Here is a 16,076-nt window from a genome sequence, read left to right on the forward strand (position 1 = left end):
ACAGGGCAGCGGGGGTGGCTGTGGTGGGACAGTGTCACAAACCCCAGCACCACGGGCCAGATCCTGCTTCCTCTGTGAGCCGGAGCCCTTTGGCAGCCCTGGATGGGGGGCTGCCTGAGGGACGGGGCTGCGGCTCAACCCCTGCATCAAGGTGGGTCTCTAGGGTGAGCCGACACCTCCACTTGCACCGCGGTTGCTCTGGCAGCACCAGCCACCCTCCCGCATTCCGACACTGGCACTAGTGACCTGGTCCTGAGCTTCCCCAAAGCTCAACTGCCGAGCGGAACACGCACCGGGGCTGGAGCTGCCCCTGTGTGGCTGCCAGCGCCCCAGAGCACAGCTCATGTCTTGACACCTGGGGTTGTGAAGGTGCAGAGGATGCAGCTGCCTTGACCTGCTCACTACAGTCCCTGAAGCCCCTCTGCCGGCTGCCGAGCTCCAGAGCCAAGGGACGAAAGGCTGTTTCTGTGCACCACCCCAAAACCTGCCCGCTCAGCACAGCATGCTGGATTTCTGAAGGGAGTCTGCATTTCCAAAGGGTGTTTTATTTCCAAAGCGTGTCTGGATCTCCCCAGGGCGCAGTCACAAGCGCAGCCCCAGGCTCCCCGTCCCAGCCCGGTTTGTCACCTTTGCCGGTACCGCTCACCCCCGGGCTCCCCATCCCAGCACAGGGCGTGTGGTTCTTGTGTTCGGCCAGCGACTAAAGGCCCTTGTGGGGACAGGGAACAGGAGCCGGGGAAGGTCCAACTCCAGGGCAGAAGGCACCGTCCTGGAGCAGGGCAGAACCACAACCATCCGTGGAGCAGGATACTCCAGACTCCTGAGATTTCTAGTGCAGATACTGAAATGACAGCAAAAGTTTCTTCCAACAGCACAGAGCTTGTAATGAATGAGATACTTACAGGGGAAAAAAATTCACCACTGGATTCAGTGCACTAATGACATTTTTCCCTTGGTTTATCTAAGTTACACTCATTTCTCTCTACAAAGGAGTAATTTGGGTATCGCATTGTGCTCCAGCTGTGATGGACACGCTCCTGTCTGAACGCACAGATTGCTGGTCCGGACAGATGCTCAGCCTGACCGATGGGAACCCTCTTGCACGGGGCATCCCAGAGAGCTCAGCACCCAAACCAACGGTTTGGCCGCAGACTGAGCTGACACGCGACCGAAGCTGCGTGAGCAGAGCAGACAAGCTCCGCAGCCATTGGGTCCGTTGGGTCTTGTCTCTGTGAGCAGGGGGGTCGCTCAGGGTGACCCTCCAGGCCAAGATCCCGACTCAGCCCAGCTTGGTAAGTGACTTTTCTTGCACACATGGAACATTTAAGTCAAGTAGTGTAAGCTCACACAATTTTTATATCCCCTACTGACTTTATGTCTAGTAAACAGTAGAGCATTGACCGACAATCCACTTGTACTTACTCAATATTTTACACACCTGGATTTATTTACCAGAGCTCAATAAATTAACTACTCGATCAGATCTGCCCCAGTGATCGCTGACTCTTCCAACAACCTCCGACCAGACCTCAATAATTAACTGAAAATGACAATTAACAGATCCAGTTCCAGGAACCGAGGCCATGAAGACAACCGCACAACAACCGCTCTTCAACAAAAGCTCATTTATTGCCTACCAGACTAAGTCAGTACAGTTTTGCTTTTAACATCAACGCGTCCTAGGCTCAACTTAACAAACGTTCAGGCAGTGACCTGTGCTGTGCGGATCGTACCTCGTTCTCCTGCCCCAAACTCCCCCCGGCAGGATTTCGGTCCTTTCAGTGATCGACACAGTTTCTCCGCTCTCTGCTGCATTCTCGTTCAGTTTCTCACATCATCTCACGACAATTTATGTGGTGCGATTTCCACGAGTAGGAAGAACACAGACATTTAAAATATCAGGGTATCTAGGCAAGGACAGCTGAATAAATTTAATCCACACATTATAAACGCGATGCTACAAGTGTTAAAACCCCGGATCTCCTGAGCCACATAATGCGACTGTTTCGGATCAGCAAATAAGTTACTTCTATTCCATACAGATTAAGAAATGCAGATAAACACCAAGGATTAAGAGCTGTCGAAAACGCAGAGGTCAACTAATAAGTCTAAAATACGCCAACCAAATTTCAAACCAAACCAGCGAAAAGACTGAACTTTAAGAAAACCCGAATTTCAGAACTTTGTGATACCTCCTCAAATTTTCAAGCGAGGGTATTAAAAACAAGGCTCATTATTTCAGATGCTGCACAACTTTTGAGAGGATCATCCTGTGTGCATGTCATATTTTGATTATGTTTAAATACTTTAAAACAGGTTCTTTTTTGTCTATTTTTCCCCCCAAGAGCACGCCCAAATGATTTGCAGACGTTTACTAACTTGCATGGTTTCACAACAGCGATTCTGCCGTTCCAGTCATTCAGCAGAACCTGGTGCATCTCCCTTCCAAAACTCAGATTCTAAAATCTCAAATTCATAAATATTGATATTTTAAATATTTAATTTTACATGAATATTGGGTATTCTTAGCTTTTTTTTCCTCCTGTCTCCAGGTATTAGTTTGATAAGGAAACCATTTTTACATCACAATCTTCTCTGATACCGAGCGGACACCCCGTTACGACTCCAGTCTTCAAGAATCATTATTTTAAAACGTGCTTCCTAAAGCAAAACTAAAACAACTTATCGCAAGAGTTGTACACCAGGGTTCACCTGCCGAAATTAATTAACAGCCAAGGTGTTATTCAAGTAATCTGATTCTTTTTTAAGTTAACATTCACCAGTTTGCCTTTCCAACATAGCGACGCTGCCTGTCACGCCAACAGTTTAGAACCCAAGAGCCCTTAAAGCAAATGCAACTTTCTCAAGATACAGCTTTAAATAGGAATATTAGTCATTCAAACTTTACAAGTAATTAAAAAGAATGAGCGTGTCACCTCTCGCACACACAGGCCGCAGGTCGGTTAGTGCTTGTTCGCCTCAGCGCGCTGGTTGATGCTGTTTTCACCCGGTTTTCCTTCCGGCTGCGCTGTTTCTTGAAGAGTTTTCTCCTGCTCCGGTTTTGCGGGCGGAGATTTCGGTAATGTCATCTGGAACGCGCACCACAGAGTCGTCCGCGCTTTGCGCGTCGCTACGCTCATCTCTTTAATTGCCAAAGCGAGAGCAAACACATCTGTGGGGAGGAAACGGCGTTTTAGTCGTTATTATAGCACAGCGAGTCTGTTCATCGGGATTAATTCACCTCAAACCAGCACAACTTGTAAGCCCTTTTAGTGTTGGATTTTGTGTCTGGCTCTTTGTAAGGTTATAAAAATTGAATCTAAGAAAGTTTTAGGCCCTTGTACAAAGAATATATGGGGTTTAGGTATTTATTTTCTGAAGCTCCTCGGTAGTGTCACCTGTCAGCAGGAGCTCTGGTTGTGCTGCTGTTCTGTGTTCACACACACCAAAGGCGTCTCCCCCGTCCTGTGCGAACCAAACGTTCCCAGCAGCACCCCCAGACCCACCCAGCGGATCCTTTGCCCATCTCACCACAAAATTCTTAAGCCAGGTGAAGGAACAGCTCGTTTATGGCATTTTATGTGCCTACAGATGTGCAAAAATTTGCTAAAAGCCACTACTTTCAGCTCAAGAGAAGTGGTGCAGTGGTCTAATTATTCAACAGCACTTAGATAATACTTTGATTTCAATTCCAGCCTGTGTGTGAAGAACCAAATTCTTCAAGATACCAGAGTTTTCAGTCGGAACTTGCGTGTTTCTGTGAAACCCTTTGGGCCGTCCCTCCCGCCTCCTCCTGCTCCAGCTCCTCTGTCGCTCCCACAGCCAACCAGCTGGGTATGGAAAACTGATGGAGGTAATGGTGGAGAAAATCCACTTGTCCAACACAAATATCAGCCATGCAAAGTATTTGAGAAGGTAATTTGGACAGAAAACTCCAGAGAAATATAGGACAGAGCGGGAAGATGTGATTAGAGGCTCCTGTGTATTCAAAATTCCAATTTCTGCACCAAACTTTGTGGAATCGGGAAGAGACCACAGGAATGGTGTCATATGGACTATCTAGAAGAAGCTAAGGAAGAAGTGATGTTCACATAACGTGCATCTCAAAGCTGCAAGAAGTGGTTGAAATTTGGGTCACTACCAATTGAGGGGAAAACCCCCCAGTAATAACTTAGAATTGTTTTAAAGTCTTCAGCTGAATGCAGAGCCCTAGAGTTACAGACATTACAAAGGTCTTTGAAGATGATCTGTAACACCTACATCCTCCTCAAAGGGCCTGTAAACTAAATCTAGGGCAGGCTCAGAGCAGAGCTCTGGTCAGGCAGCTCTGTGGTTGGTTGGGTGACGGACGGCACTCCCTAAAACCCTTTTCCTGATCATTCTCTCTTCCAGAACTTCATTGGATTTTGTTTAAAACTTCCTGGGTAGAGGACACAGACAGGTCCTGTCTGGTAAGACAGATATCACGAGGTCTGACAGCTTCTCCTTCCCAAAGATCTCACTGGTGTGAAGCAGCAGCACCAGTAAAGCCGGCAACAATTATTTTCATGGGTTTCAACACACCCGCCCCCTCTGCTCTGAACAAGTCACATAATCTTCAATCCAGGGAAAGAGAAACAGGAATAAGGGTGAACAGGTGAAAAGAAAAATCATTATAATGTATCTTTTGAAGTAAACTTGAGAATTAGAGAACTGTATGATGGGACACCGCAAAGGAGTAAAATAATCCATCAAATTCAGTTGCTGAAGGAGAGGCAGGAAGCAAACAGAATGAAGCTCTGAGAATTAAGCAAGTTTCCAACACAAAGCAGGTCAGAGCATCAATGACAGCAGAATTTATTCTTCTTCACATGTAGGAGGGGATCCGCCATTCTGCCCGAGCACTGGTGAAAGATTAAGCTGAATATTCTGCATATATACCATTAAGATACCATTAAAAATATAACCATTCACACCAGTATATTTTTGCGTATCCATCCCAAAGATTGTGTTTTATGTCGATTTAGGACAGAACATGCTTGAAGAGGAAATCCATCAATAACACAAGGCTGTCGAGTCACAGATGGCACCAAGTTCTACACAGAAATAGGGACAGGGCTGGAGGGTGACGGGAACAGGAGTGGGAGGGGTGGGGAGAAAAAAGAGGCAATAACGTAACATCGTCTCCAGTCCCAAACTGCATCACAAAAGAAAACCCCACTACCTTTCCATTGCTTTTTAATGTATTAATAAATGCACTCCAAGTTGATTTGACCCATTTATCTTTAAACCCCAGCTTTAGTGTCCTCTCACAACCACCACCTACACCCCATACACTCCGCCTTCCTCACTGCTTTACACACTGAAATATAAAACTTTAATACAAAACCCCTCACACTTTATTTAACAGACTTGTGATATGTGTAGAATTTTTGAACTACCTTAAGAAAGTACCTAAGTGTGGTTATACCTCTGTCATCCTGGCACCTGGGCGCTCCTTGCCTCTGCCGATTGGAAGCATTTACGATTTCATCCTTCCTACGCGACTGCACGACGTGAATCACCTCCAGGTGCTTCTCAAGAGCGGTGGAAATGTTGGCGTGGAGGGGAGAACTGCGAAGACGCTCCATTTTTCCCAGTAAAGTCACAACCTAATGAACATTTTACACGTTACAGGAGTTCAAGCTACACTCAGCTAGACTTACAAGACAATTAACTAGATTAGAAGAAGAGATTAATGACAACCATTACTTCCTTTTGAGAACAGTTCATAAAGTTACAGTGGAAGGAGTTAAATTCTTACCTAGGATTTCTTCTTCTCCAAACCCAAAGCTGTAGGATACCTGGGTGTGCACAGCACAACAGCAAAGCTCAGATACCCAAACTTTAGCACACCCAGCTTACTAGTTAACAACGGATATATAAAGCTTTGAGACAACTGCGCAACAGGAGCCGTTCCATGACAATTTGCATGGTGTGTGACCACCAAGAGCATTTAACTAGATGCTGCACACTATGAAGAGTTAACCCCGGATTCAGCCAGCTCAGCTTCCACTTGAACTTTTGTACCAGTGCTTCTCTTTGGCCATCACTGAGCTTTTTGATGTTAGAATCCAGGTTCAACAGCCCCACTGTGCTTCTGAGCATCTCGAATGTTACTTTTTGGTTGCTACCTAACAAGTGTTTGAGGCTCCACACCCTGAAGTTTGGTTCCTCAAATGCCTATAGAAGATTAAGCCCTTTTTAGGTGCAGTTTTAAAGTACTAAGACAAGGACAGGCAAGCCACCTGATAGCAGAATAATCCTAACACTGTTCTTCTTTTGGCGTTCATAAAACAGTAGTTTAAAAAGCAAACACTGAGCTACAAACACGCTTTTCACCCTACAAGCAAAACCAGGCAGTTGCAGACAGATTTCAGCCGTGACTCCATGGCTTAGTTCACCTGCATGAAGCCAATAGGAAAAGCTGCCGCTCACACCCCTGCTGCTCACACCCCTGCCCAGGGCAGCTGAGCTCAGCTGTGCCAGTTCCTCCAAGAACCAGCATTTCCCAGAACAGCTGCTGCTTTAATCCCTCGCAGGGAGAGGCCTCAGCTCCGCGCTTCCAGCACACACTTCTCCTCCTGCAGCCTGAACACCCCAGCTCCAGCCTCTCGGCCTCGGAAGAGCCCGATCAGCCCCGGCTGTCTCTGCTTGGTCCACCTGCTCCCTCTGCTCTGCCTCCAGAGTTCTGCACACGCTGCAGCTCCTGAAGCAGTACAATCCTGCACATAGAGCCACGGTGGCTCAGAACACACCAGGCACGCTCACCCTACAGGTGAGGAAGAGGATCTGGTGGCCTCAGTTGTTGCCCTAATGGCTGTTCTGTGGCTGTCCTGGTTCTCCTCCCCTTCAGCTGGAGCTGCTCATGGTGATTGCTGTGAGCTGGCTCGTGGGACGGTGTTCACAGACAAGCGTAGCCATTGATGCCTTTCTAGTTCCTTCACATCCTCCTTTGGGAGGAAGAGGATGTTGAAACAGGCTGAACTGAGTGGATCTAGACTTTATTAATGAGCTTGCCTTTGCACTGCATTGGCGTTAGGGAGTAAATCTCCATCTTGATGGGTTGTCTATATCAGTAGATCTTACTGTGCAGAATCCAACCCAAGGGTAGAGGCCACAGTTCTGGAAGGGGGCCTGAATCTAGACGTCTGTCTTGCTGTACGAGTGGAGGTTAGAGCATGCTGGACTTTTGTACACAGGCAACTTTCTGTTCATTTTTTGAAAGGCTGAGGGAGCTGGGGCTCTAATTGGAGAAGAGGAGACTGAGGGGTGACCATTAATGTTTATAAATAAGAGTGAGTGTCATGAGGATGGAGCCAGGCTCTTCTCGGTGACAACCAGTGATAGGACAAGGGGCAATGGGTACAAACTGATTGGCTTAAGCAGCAAACTACAAACATAGAAATTCAGGCTGAAGTTGCAACAAATAACCATTCTGCATTAAAAAAAACACAAGATTCTCGAGCAAATATGTATCAAATTGATACAAACTTCCTTTTTTCCCCACAAATACCACCTCTAATAGGGTCTACAAATCTACAGTGAACATTTCTCCGCCAAGCTGGCAAGCACATTTTAGAGCTGTGCAAATGTTGGACTACACAACTGGATTCTGGTGTCTCAGGCAGGCTTTGTGCTGGGAACCCCAGTCCTGGCACGGCCGGTGTCATTGTGAGCCCCAGCGGTGCCGGGGGCTCCCTGGTAACAGCAGCAGCGAACCAGAGCTGTAGATACTCCAGCAGGGACTGCTGAGATATTATTCCCTGCAGAGCATTTAAGAACAAAGCTATTTTGGGAAAAGCTGAACATATACTGAACTCTAAGTTCTGTGTGATAAGTTAAAAACAACCCCAAAACTATTAAGTCCTACAACTCACTCTGGCTTGTTCACGTAGCTGATCCACAATTAAGCGATCAACTCTTGATGGGTTCGATGTCAGCCTTGGAATCGGAGTGTTGTTCGCACTGGAAACCTTTTTCCCTTGGAAATTCTTAGCGAGAGCTGATTCAGTCTGCAGGCAAACAAAAGAATTATCTCCTGAAGAATGTAAAGCTGCCAAATGAGCATTATTACAGAAACCAGAAAAAATATCAGATGTATTATTTCTTTCCCTTAGGGTTTTGGATTTTTTTTAAAGCAGATAATGAGGATTCAGGCATTTAGGATTTAATCATTTGGGAAGACAATCACCTGTTTGAACAACCATTTTATTCAAAGCAGTTCAACTAAAGTAATTATGGACTAGAAAGTGTTTCAGAAGCGTTATGTCTCCTCACACTCTGACTACAGCCTGTACTAATTTTGCCTGTAAATAAAATGAAGGCAAGTTAGAATTACAAGGCAAAAAAATGAGCAAAGAGATGGGGACCTCACCCCCTAAACTAGAAGAAAATGGTTTAAGTCAGCAATTAACCTAAATTTTGTAGGGATATAACTACAGGAAGCTTTTTAAAAAAATGTTGTTAAAATGAATAATATGTTATTCAGCCATCAGAAAATTACTTCGAAACCCGACTGCACGACTTCAAATTTCAATCTCCCCCTGTTGTTTCGTCATTCTGCAACAGCCCTACCAATATGTAGCTAAATCTATTTTTAATTTCTTGGATTGTCTTGCAGTGGGATCCTCATAGAACTGCGGCCTCATTTTCTCCACCACATCCCCGCCAACTCTTTCTCTGTTGCACGTTTCTATGGAACCCTCAACATCCGTCTCCTCAATTCGAGCCCATACACAACTACCTGAAGCTTTTAGCTCAGGTGTTTTAATATTACCCTTCTTCAGCCTCCAATTCTGAGGGAAAAAAAGCCTCTTCAAATACATCTTAGTTTTAAACCTTCGGGGAAACAGGAGGTGAGAAAAACTCATTCAAAGAACTAAAAGTGTAGGGCTTAAGGAATTTAATTCATTACTGAAAGGATTAAAGTTTAGTCCTGATTCAAAATGTAACAACTGGATTTGCTTTCAAAGTTTCCAGATGCATTGTATTTACTGTGTTAAGAACCGTGGACCGTGGCTTTGTCAGTCACACAACACACCTTCTCCAGCCCCTACACAGGGACTGAAAAACTCACTGGATTCCTGCTTCAAATACAACTTTCAATACATTAGTTGTGTTCCTGACCAGGCTACAAACATTCACACCTTCTGTTTTCACTCCCAAATATACAGGGAACTCTTAACTTTGAAGTCCTATTAAGCATTTCAATTCATAACAGTGAGAATTACCCACAATCTCTAACTGGACTGAGCAGGATGAGATCTACAGCAAATCTGTCACATGGCACATTAATTCAGTTTATTATTTTATTTACCTTCTTTCTTTCCTTCTCCAGAGCTCTCCACTGCTCATAACATTCTTCTAGTCTAACATGAAGTTCGCTGGCAGGCGCACTACGGGTTTTAACTTGCCTTTGAAATCCAAATGCTGGGACAAAACCAGGGAAAGGACCGTCCCCATACATCTTATCGTTAAAATAGGGGTAGAAACATTTTAAATCATCGCGGGAGACCAAATCCTGAGGCTCCATCAGCGGGACAACGGAACGGCCGAGCAGGCGAGCGGATCTGAGGGGGAACGTGCCGGAAGCGAGCTGCTGGTTCCGCCTGAAGTCTCCCATCATGCCGTTACTGGAAAAGCTGGGAGGCTGCAGGCAGGCGACGGGATTGACGGCGTTACTGTCCCCACCGCCCTGCCGCAGGTTCAGCTGACCCTGAGACTCCGCTAAATCTTGATACACATTCTGCAACAACCCCTCGGTGTGTTTTTGTCCTTCCAGGTCGTAATGCTCGCTCTGCGGCTTCACTTGGAAACGGTGTTTGTTCATGTTTTCAAGGATCCCAAACTGCTGAGCTGAATAATTGTCACAGAAGCCATTTGGCTGCTTTAACTTCTTTTCACTTAAATACTCGATGAGGTTCTCTTCTCTGCCCCTGACCAGTGCTTCCATGCAGGCCGCAGACCAAGCTCGTTCTGCAGTGTTATAACCAAAATCAAGACTTGAAAAAACTGAAGGATTATCCTGACAGCACTTGTGAAATAAATTACTATTTAAAGGGAAATTTGATGACGGAAATGGAAAGAAATCATTAGAATGGCTGGAACTTTTTGGAAAAGCAGGTAAATGACTATTCAGTTTCAGCAAATGATTTGGGTTCTGAAATGGGACCGAAGCTACGGTTTTAGTTTGCAGGTTCATCCACGTTGGCCTCACGTTCGCACCTGCTGAAGGGTTTGCTGAGTTTGGCATTAACGGGAGGGATTTACAGTATTCAGAGTTCTGAAGATCGGCCTTGGAAAACTGCTGCTTCTCTGCACCATTTGCACAGTCACTATTCCCTGGACAAGCTGCAAAAGATTTTAGTCCATATTCAAATTTTTGCCCCAAATCCATGCAGAATGAAGCTTCATTTGCAAATTGTTTTTCTGCTAGAAGTCCTGCAGCCTTGGGAAATACAAAGTTTTGCTGATCGGAAATTGCGTCTTCTGTTTTCTTCTGAGTTCCTGATTTAACCTGAAATAATTTAGTATAGGGTTCTGTGTCCAGAGACGGTGCCTCGATGGTTCCATTTACTAACTTTTTATTTTCTTGGAGGCTACAGTTGGTGCTCTTGTTAGGCTTAGCTTTACTAGCATGAGAATATTCGGTGTATCTACTATAATCTGTGTTTTCGTTATATCTGTGAAACTGCGGAAGAAACGCTTCTGCCCGCTTTTGGTGCAACTGCACATCTGCTCCTTTGGGAAACACCTTCTCCCTTCCGTAAGAATAAGCATCGGCTCCCAAGTCTTTGATCACTTCTGAATACCCGACTTGGGGCGTAAAGGTGGTTTTTAGGTACGGATAGTTCTGATACACAGGTGTTGTCTTAATACTCTCATTAGTCTGCATGTTGCAGCAGTTGGCATGATCGTTCCTGGGAGGGTATACACACTGCTCTTCAAGGTCTGTGCCGGTAAACCCACGATAACAGTCATCTACTTTTTGCTGCGATGTAAGATTTCCACTTGGCGAGTACTGTTTTTCGGCAGCAGACACAGTTTCGTTACCATAAAACCCCTGTTGTGAGACAGCTCCGACAACCGGCCGTTTGGTTTCTGGCAACAGGTCGGGGTGGTCTGCGATCCTGCTCGCGTTCACGGGCCACACTGACTTCAAGCTGGAAGGGCAGCTCCTTGGAAAACCAGAAATACACCGTTAGATTCTCATCCATGGTGCTTCTCCTCCCTTCCCAAATGCAGAAAAAGGTTTAAAAAGCCAGTTGTTTCCTAATAATTTCTCCTGATTGGTTCAAAGATGCCTTTTTATCCACTAGTGTCATCATTGCAGTTTCCCTTAACTAGATGAGAAAACCAATTCTGTCGTGTCTAAACCCACCCATACGGAACTACATCTGATGCCTTCACGCCCCAAGTGATGTGTATGCACCAAATGATGGCCAGTCCCATCAAGAGATTTACCACCTGTCACCATCTGGTTAAGTAACAAGATAACTGTACTTCCCAAACTACCCGCAGCCTTTCCAAGCCCTGGTACTCCCGACAAAACGCTGCTCTGTAGCACCTTATTGCTTCAGAACCGCTGTGTTTTCTGCTGCCTTACACTGCTTCCTGCAGGTCAACCAAGAATAAGCATCTTGGCACATTTCTTTTCCTTCCACTAATTACTGTGGATTAACACAGGACAAACAATCCCTGATTATCAAGGAAAACTGAAAGTGGACTAAGTAAAAAATGGAATTGTGCCTGAGAGCCATTCCAGTCACTGCCAAATTCGGCAGCGCTGAACAGAGAAATCCAACCGTACCTGTCTGAAGCAAAGGGATTAGTAAGATCTCTCGTGATCAAGACTCTCTCTACAGTTTCCCATCACCTCAGCCATGTAACTCAGCCCACATACAAAAATCCTTGGAATTCTTTGGGAGAAGATGGAATAGCAGAGCGGGTGGGAACCTTGAGAATGGGATTTCCTTTCCCATCCCTCAGAGCTCCAGCACTCAGATTCTGGCAAAAAAAGCAAGTTCTTTAAGTATCCCAGGGATGCTGTACTGGAGCCCTTCTGTGCCAAGTTATTATCACTATCTAATAGTTTCTAGAATATAGACATAATACATCTGGCATTTACATATGCAAATATTGTTTTGGTAGCACTAACAAGAAGAAACATTCCTTTCACGTGGAATTCTTCTTTCCTGCCAGCTCAGGAAGGTGTGAAAGAGTACGATTTTGTGTTTCACGTATTCTTTATGTGAATTGAAATAATTAAGAAAGAAACCTAAAGTCTGAATTCGTTCTTGATGTAAAAAGAATAGCCCAAGACATATATTCAAGATAATTAATTTGAACACGGCATTCCCACAATGCTTGTTAAGGACTTATTTAAAAATGCCAATTAAAAAGTCCTGTGAATACCGGAAAGCCAGAAGCTACCGTGTAACTTGAGTACCCAGAGAAAGGCTTTCAAGTATCACAAGCAGAATATGAGAAGATTAGGAAGAAGGAAGGGAAACTGTAAAAAGTGCAAGAACTTGCCAGCAGCAGATGCAAAGCTGAGTAACAGAACACGGACACAGAGCAGCGAGGGCAGTTCTGTCAGAGAACACCAGCAGCGTTCACACTGCAACACACTCACCCCTCAGCGCAACACGGCTGTGGTTTCTCTTGTTCATCCAAGATGTTTGACACGAGTCCATATAAATCTGTTTCACTGCCATAATCACTCCTTTCAGGCTGAATCCTGAAAATGAGTTGTATATTAATTAAAACAATTATGCAAAATATTTCGTAAGTTAAATTAAACATCCGTCACCACACATGTTCTCTGTCTGTGTGTACCTGGACTTGACGTTGACCTGGGACACAGTGGGCTGCTTGGGATCGTCTCCATAGGTTGACCACGGTGTGTACAAAAGCGAAGTGTCCACCGGTGCAGAGAACTCGGATGTCGAAAGGGAAGAACTGTAGGTCTGAGGTAGCTCTACGCTTTCTTCATTCTGCATTTTATGTACAACAACACGTGAAATTATCATTTCATCGTTCTGCACAGTTGGAACTGAGTTCAACCCGAGGTAACCAGTGCATGAGAACCAAGCAAACCACGTTCTTTTGACACGATGCTGTAGGTAACTCCTGCTGGTGACCACTGCCCAGTGCATATACAAGTAAAAATTTCAGGCCACGTCAGCCTAGAATATCTGCACTAGTTTCTAATGATCAACAACAGGAGACATCCCACATAACCAGTCATCACAGGTTATTTAAGCTTCTGAAGAAACCTTACATGCCTTTCATAGAATCACAGAGTAATTTCGATTGGAACAGACCCTCAGGATCATCGAGTCCAACCATAACCTAATTTAGCACTAACCCATGTCCCTGAGAACCTCGTTATATGTGTTTTAAACCCCTCCAGGGATGGTGACTCCACCATTACCCTGGGCAGCCTGTTCCACTGCTTCAAAACCCTCTCCAAGAATTTTTCCTAATATCCAATCTGAACCTTCCAGAGGAAAAGTCTGCAACCCAGCTGAAGTGAAAAGGAGCATTTACCTGTTTGGTTTAAACATGATATGCTTTCTGAGCTCTTAGTAAGTGGAAGAAATAACGGTGTTTTCACAGGGCTAGATGTTAAAGATACACGATATACTCCTTTACGAGCAAAGCAGTGTTGCAGCTACATGAAGTGACACACAAACCCCAGTTTAATTCCCAGTAAGGCTTCTGCCTAACTACAGACAGGTCTTAATGTCTCAGTTCCCTGTGTCTGTGAAACGCTTCTGTAAGCACAACAGAAAGATGCCCGGTTGCTGGACTGAAGGCCATGGAAGAGCCAAGCCACACAAGTCTTGGATAGAGTAAGTAACAGGTCTGTTCTTGAATGTATTGGGATTGAGTTTTGAGTCTTTTATCTCATAGCCATAAACTTTCACCGAAAGGCAAAAAGGGAAAGACAGCCAACATACTTCACTGTCCTGGCATGTTCTGCGGGTCAGACCAAGAGCCCCCTGCTCAGCAGGGTGGTTTATATGAACGTTCGGACTCTATGGTTGGGATGTGCCACAGAAACACCTGTTACAATACCTAAGCTGTTGCTTCTGACTTCACAGTTTTGTAGAAATACTAATTTGCTCCTCATTTTGTTTCCAGTTGTTTATGCTAACAGAAGAACAAAACATGGTGCAACACTCTAGTACTGAACACCATGTGTGACTTCATCTGTGACTATTAGAAAAAGTCACTGTCCTTTCTGCTGAACATTACGATGAAGATTGATTACAAATAAGGCAAATGTGGTGATTTATATTTGCCAGTATAATCAACCACTTAAGAAATATTTTGTGACCATTTTCATAGAATCATTTCTGTTGGAACAGACCCTCAGAATCATCGAGTCCAGCGATAACCCAACTCCAGCACTAACCCATGTCCCTGAGAACCTGATCTGAATGCCTTTTAAACCCCTCCAGGAAGGGTGACTTTACAAGCAACCCAAACTCTCGCACAGATATTAAAAATGTGTTTATAATCCACTGCACCTGTGATTTGTAAGAACCATAGAGTGAGCCAGAGCCTGTCATTACGTTGCTGAATGCATCTGTCAGCCTCCCGCTGGCTTCTGCACCACTCCAGCAGCGACTGCCACCTCTGAACGCAACTTTAGGCTGTATGAGAGAAGGAAAAAAAGTAGTAGGACATAAGTATACAAAGAACCATAGAACGTCCTGAACTGGAGGGACCCACAAGATCCTGGATTCCAAACCCTGTCCCTGCACAGGACACCCCACAGGTCACCCCGTGTGTCTGAGGACGTTGTCCAGTCTCTTCTTGAACACTGTCAGGTTGGGCTGTGACACCTCCCTGGGGAGCCTGTTCAGTGTCCAGCACCTCTGGGTCAAGAACCTTTTCCTCATGTCCCACTGACCCTCCCTGGCACATCTTCTGCCATTCCCTGGGTCTGTCACTGTCACAGAGAAGAGCTCAGCCTGCCCCTCCTGCTCCTGCTGAACCTGCAGCCCATGAGCTCTGCCCTCAGTCTGCTCTGCTCCAGCTGAACAAACCCAGGGACTTCAGCCGCTCCTCATACGGCTTCCCCTCCAAATCACTCACCAGCTTCATAGCCTCCTCTGGGCACTCTCCAGTAGCTTTATCTCCTTTATCCCGTGTCCCCAGCCCTGCACACAGTGAATGCTCCAGCTGAGGCCCAAGCAGAGCAGACAATCCCCTCCCTGCCCGGCTGGCCGTGCTGTGCTGGGTGCACCAGGACACGGGTCCCTCTTGGCTCCAGGGACACTGGTGGCTCATGTTCAACTGGCCATAGACCAGAGCCCCCAGATCCCTCTGCAGAGCTGCTCCCCAGCATTTTGCCCCCAGTTTGTCTCTACAGCCGGGGCTGCTGTGTCCCAGGTGCAAAATCCAGCACTTGCTCTTGTTGAATTTCGTGTAGCTGGTGATTGCCCAGCTCTCCGATTTGTCCAGATACCTCTGCAGGGTCTCTCTGCCCTCCAGAGTGTTGACAGTTCCCCCCAATTTGGTTTCATCAGCAAACTCACTAAGCAATCCCTCAAGTCCTGAGTCTAAGTCATTTATAAAGACACTGAAGAGCACTGGCCCCGAGATGGATCCCTGCAGAACCCACTGGCGACTGGTACACAGAACTCACAGGTGTAGATTTTATATCAACTTTTAACTGCTTTAACACTTTAATTTACCTGTGGATTCTGCTCCATCTGAGTTTTTAAAGAATTATTTTTACGTATTGACATTAGAACATTTTCCTATTTACCCTTTGAGAAAAGCTTAACACAACGAACCACAAGAAATTCATTGACAAGGTGTTTGGAGACAGGGGAGGTTCAGCAGAAACCTGCGTTCTCTCCGTTTACACCAGGACGGAAGAAAACCAACCACAGAAGGGCCGAATTATAATCCCTTTCACCACTATTTAACCTCCCACACATCACAGACACCTCTCCTCCCTTCAACACTGTTCCTACTGCATAATTTACGTTATGTGAATGCACGTATGTGCATTTTCAGATTTCATGAGCTGGAGT

At 45.5% G+C, this 16,076-nt stretch overlaps 1 protein-coding gene across 1 annotated transcript in view; it reads right to left on the bottom strand.

The window, feature by feature from the left end:
* The window catches only part of MEIOC (meiosis specific with coiled-coil domain), a 40,059-nt gene that overhangs the window by 22,862 nt on the left and 1,121 nt on the right, over positions 1-16,076 (bottom strand). Inside the window, exons 2-8 of the mRNA XM_065039884.1 lie at positions 14,559-14,684; positions 12,859-13,016; positions 12,656-12,760; positions 9,338-11,198; positions 7,899-8,033; positions 5,450-5,630; positions 1,594-3,172 (exon numbers count right to left, since the gene is read on the bottom strand). Coding sequence (XP_064895956.1) covers positions 2,964-3,172; positions 5,450-5,630; positions 7,899-8,033; positions 9,338-11,198; positions 12,656-12,760; positions 12,859-13,016; positions 14,559-14,684 — 2,775 coding nt within the window. The 3' untranslated portion in view covers positions 1,594-2,963. Of the gene's footprint in view, positions 3,173-5,449; positions 5,631-7,898; positions 8,034-9,337; positions 11,199-12,655; positions 12,761-12,858; positions 13,017-14,558; positions 14,685-16,076 lie in introns of the transcript that reaches the window.

Source organism: Columba livia, chromosome 23 (genome assembly GCF_036013475.1).
Source record: "Columba livia isolate bColLiv1 breed racing homer chromosome 23, bColLiv1.pat.W.v2, whole genome shotgun sequence".
NCBI lineage: Eukaryota > Metazoa > Chordata > Aves > Columbiformes > Columbidae > Columba > Columba livia.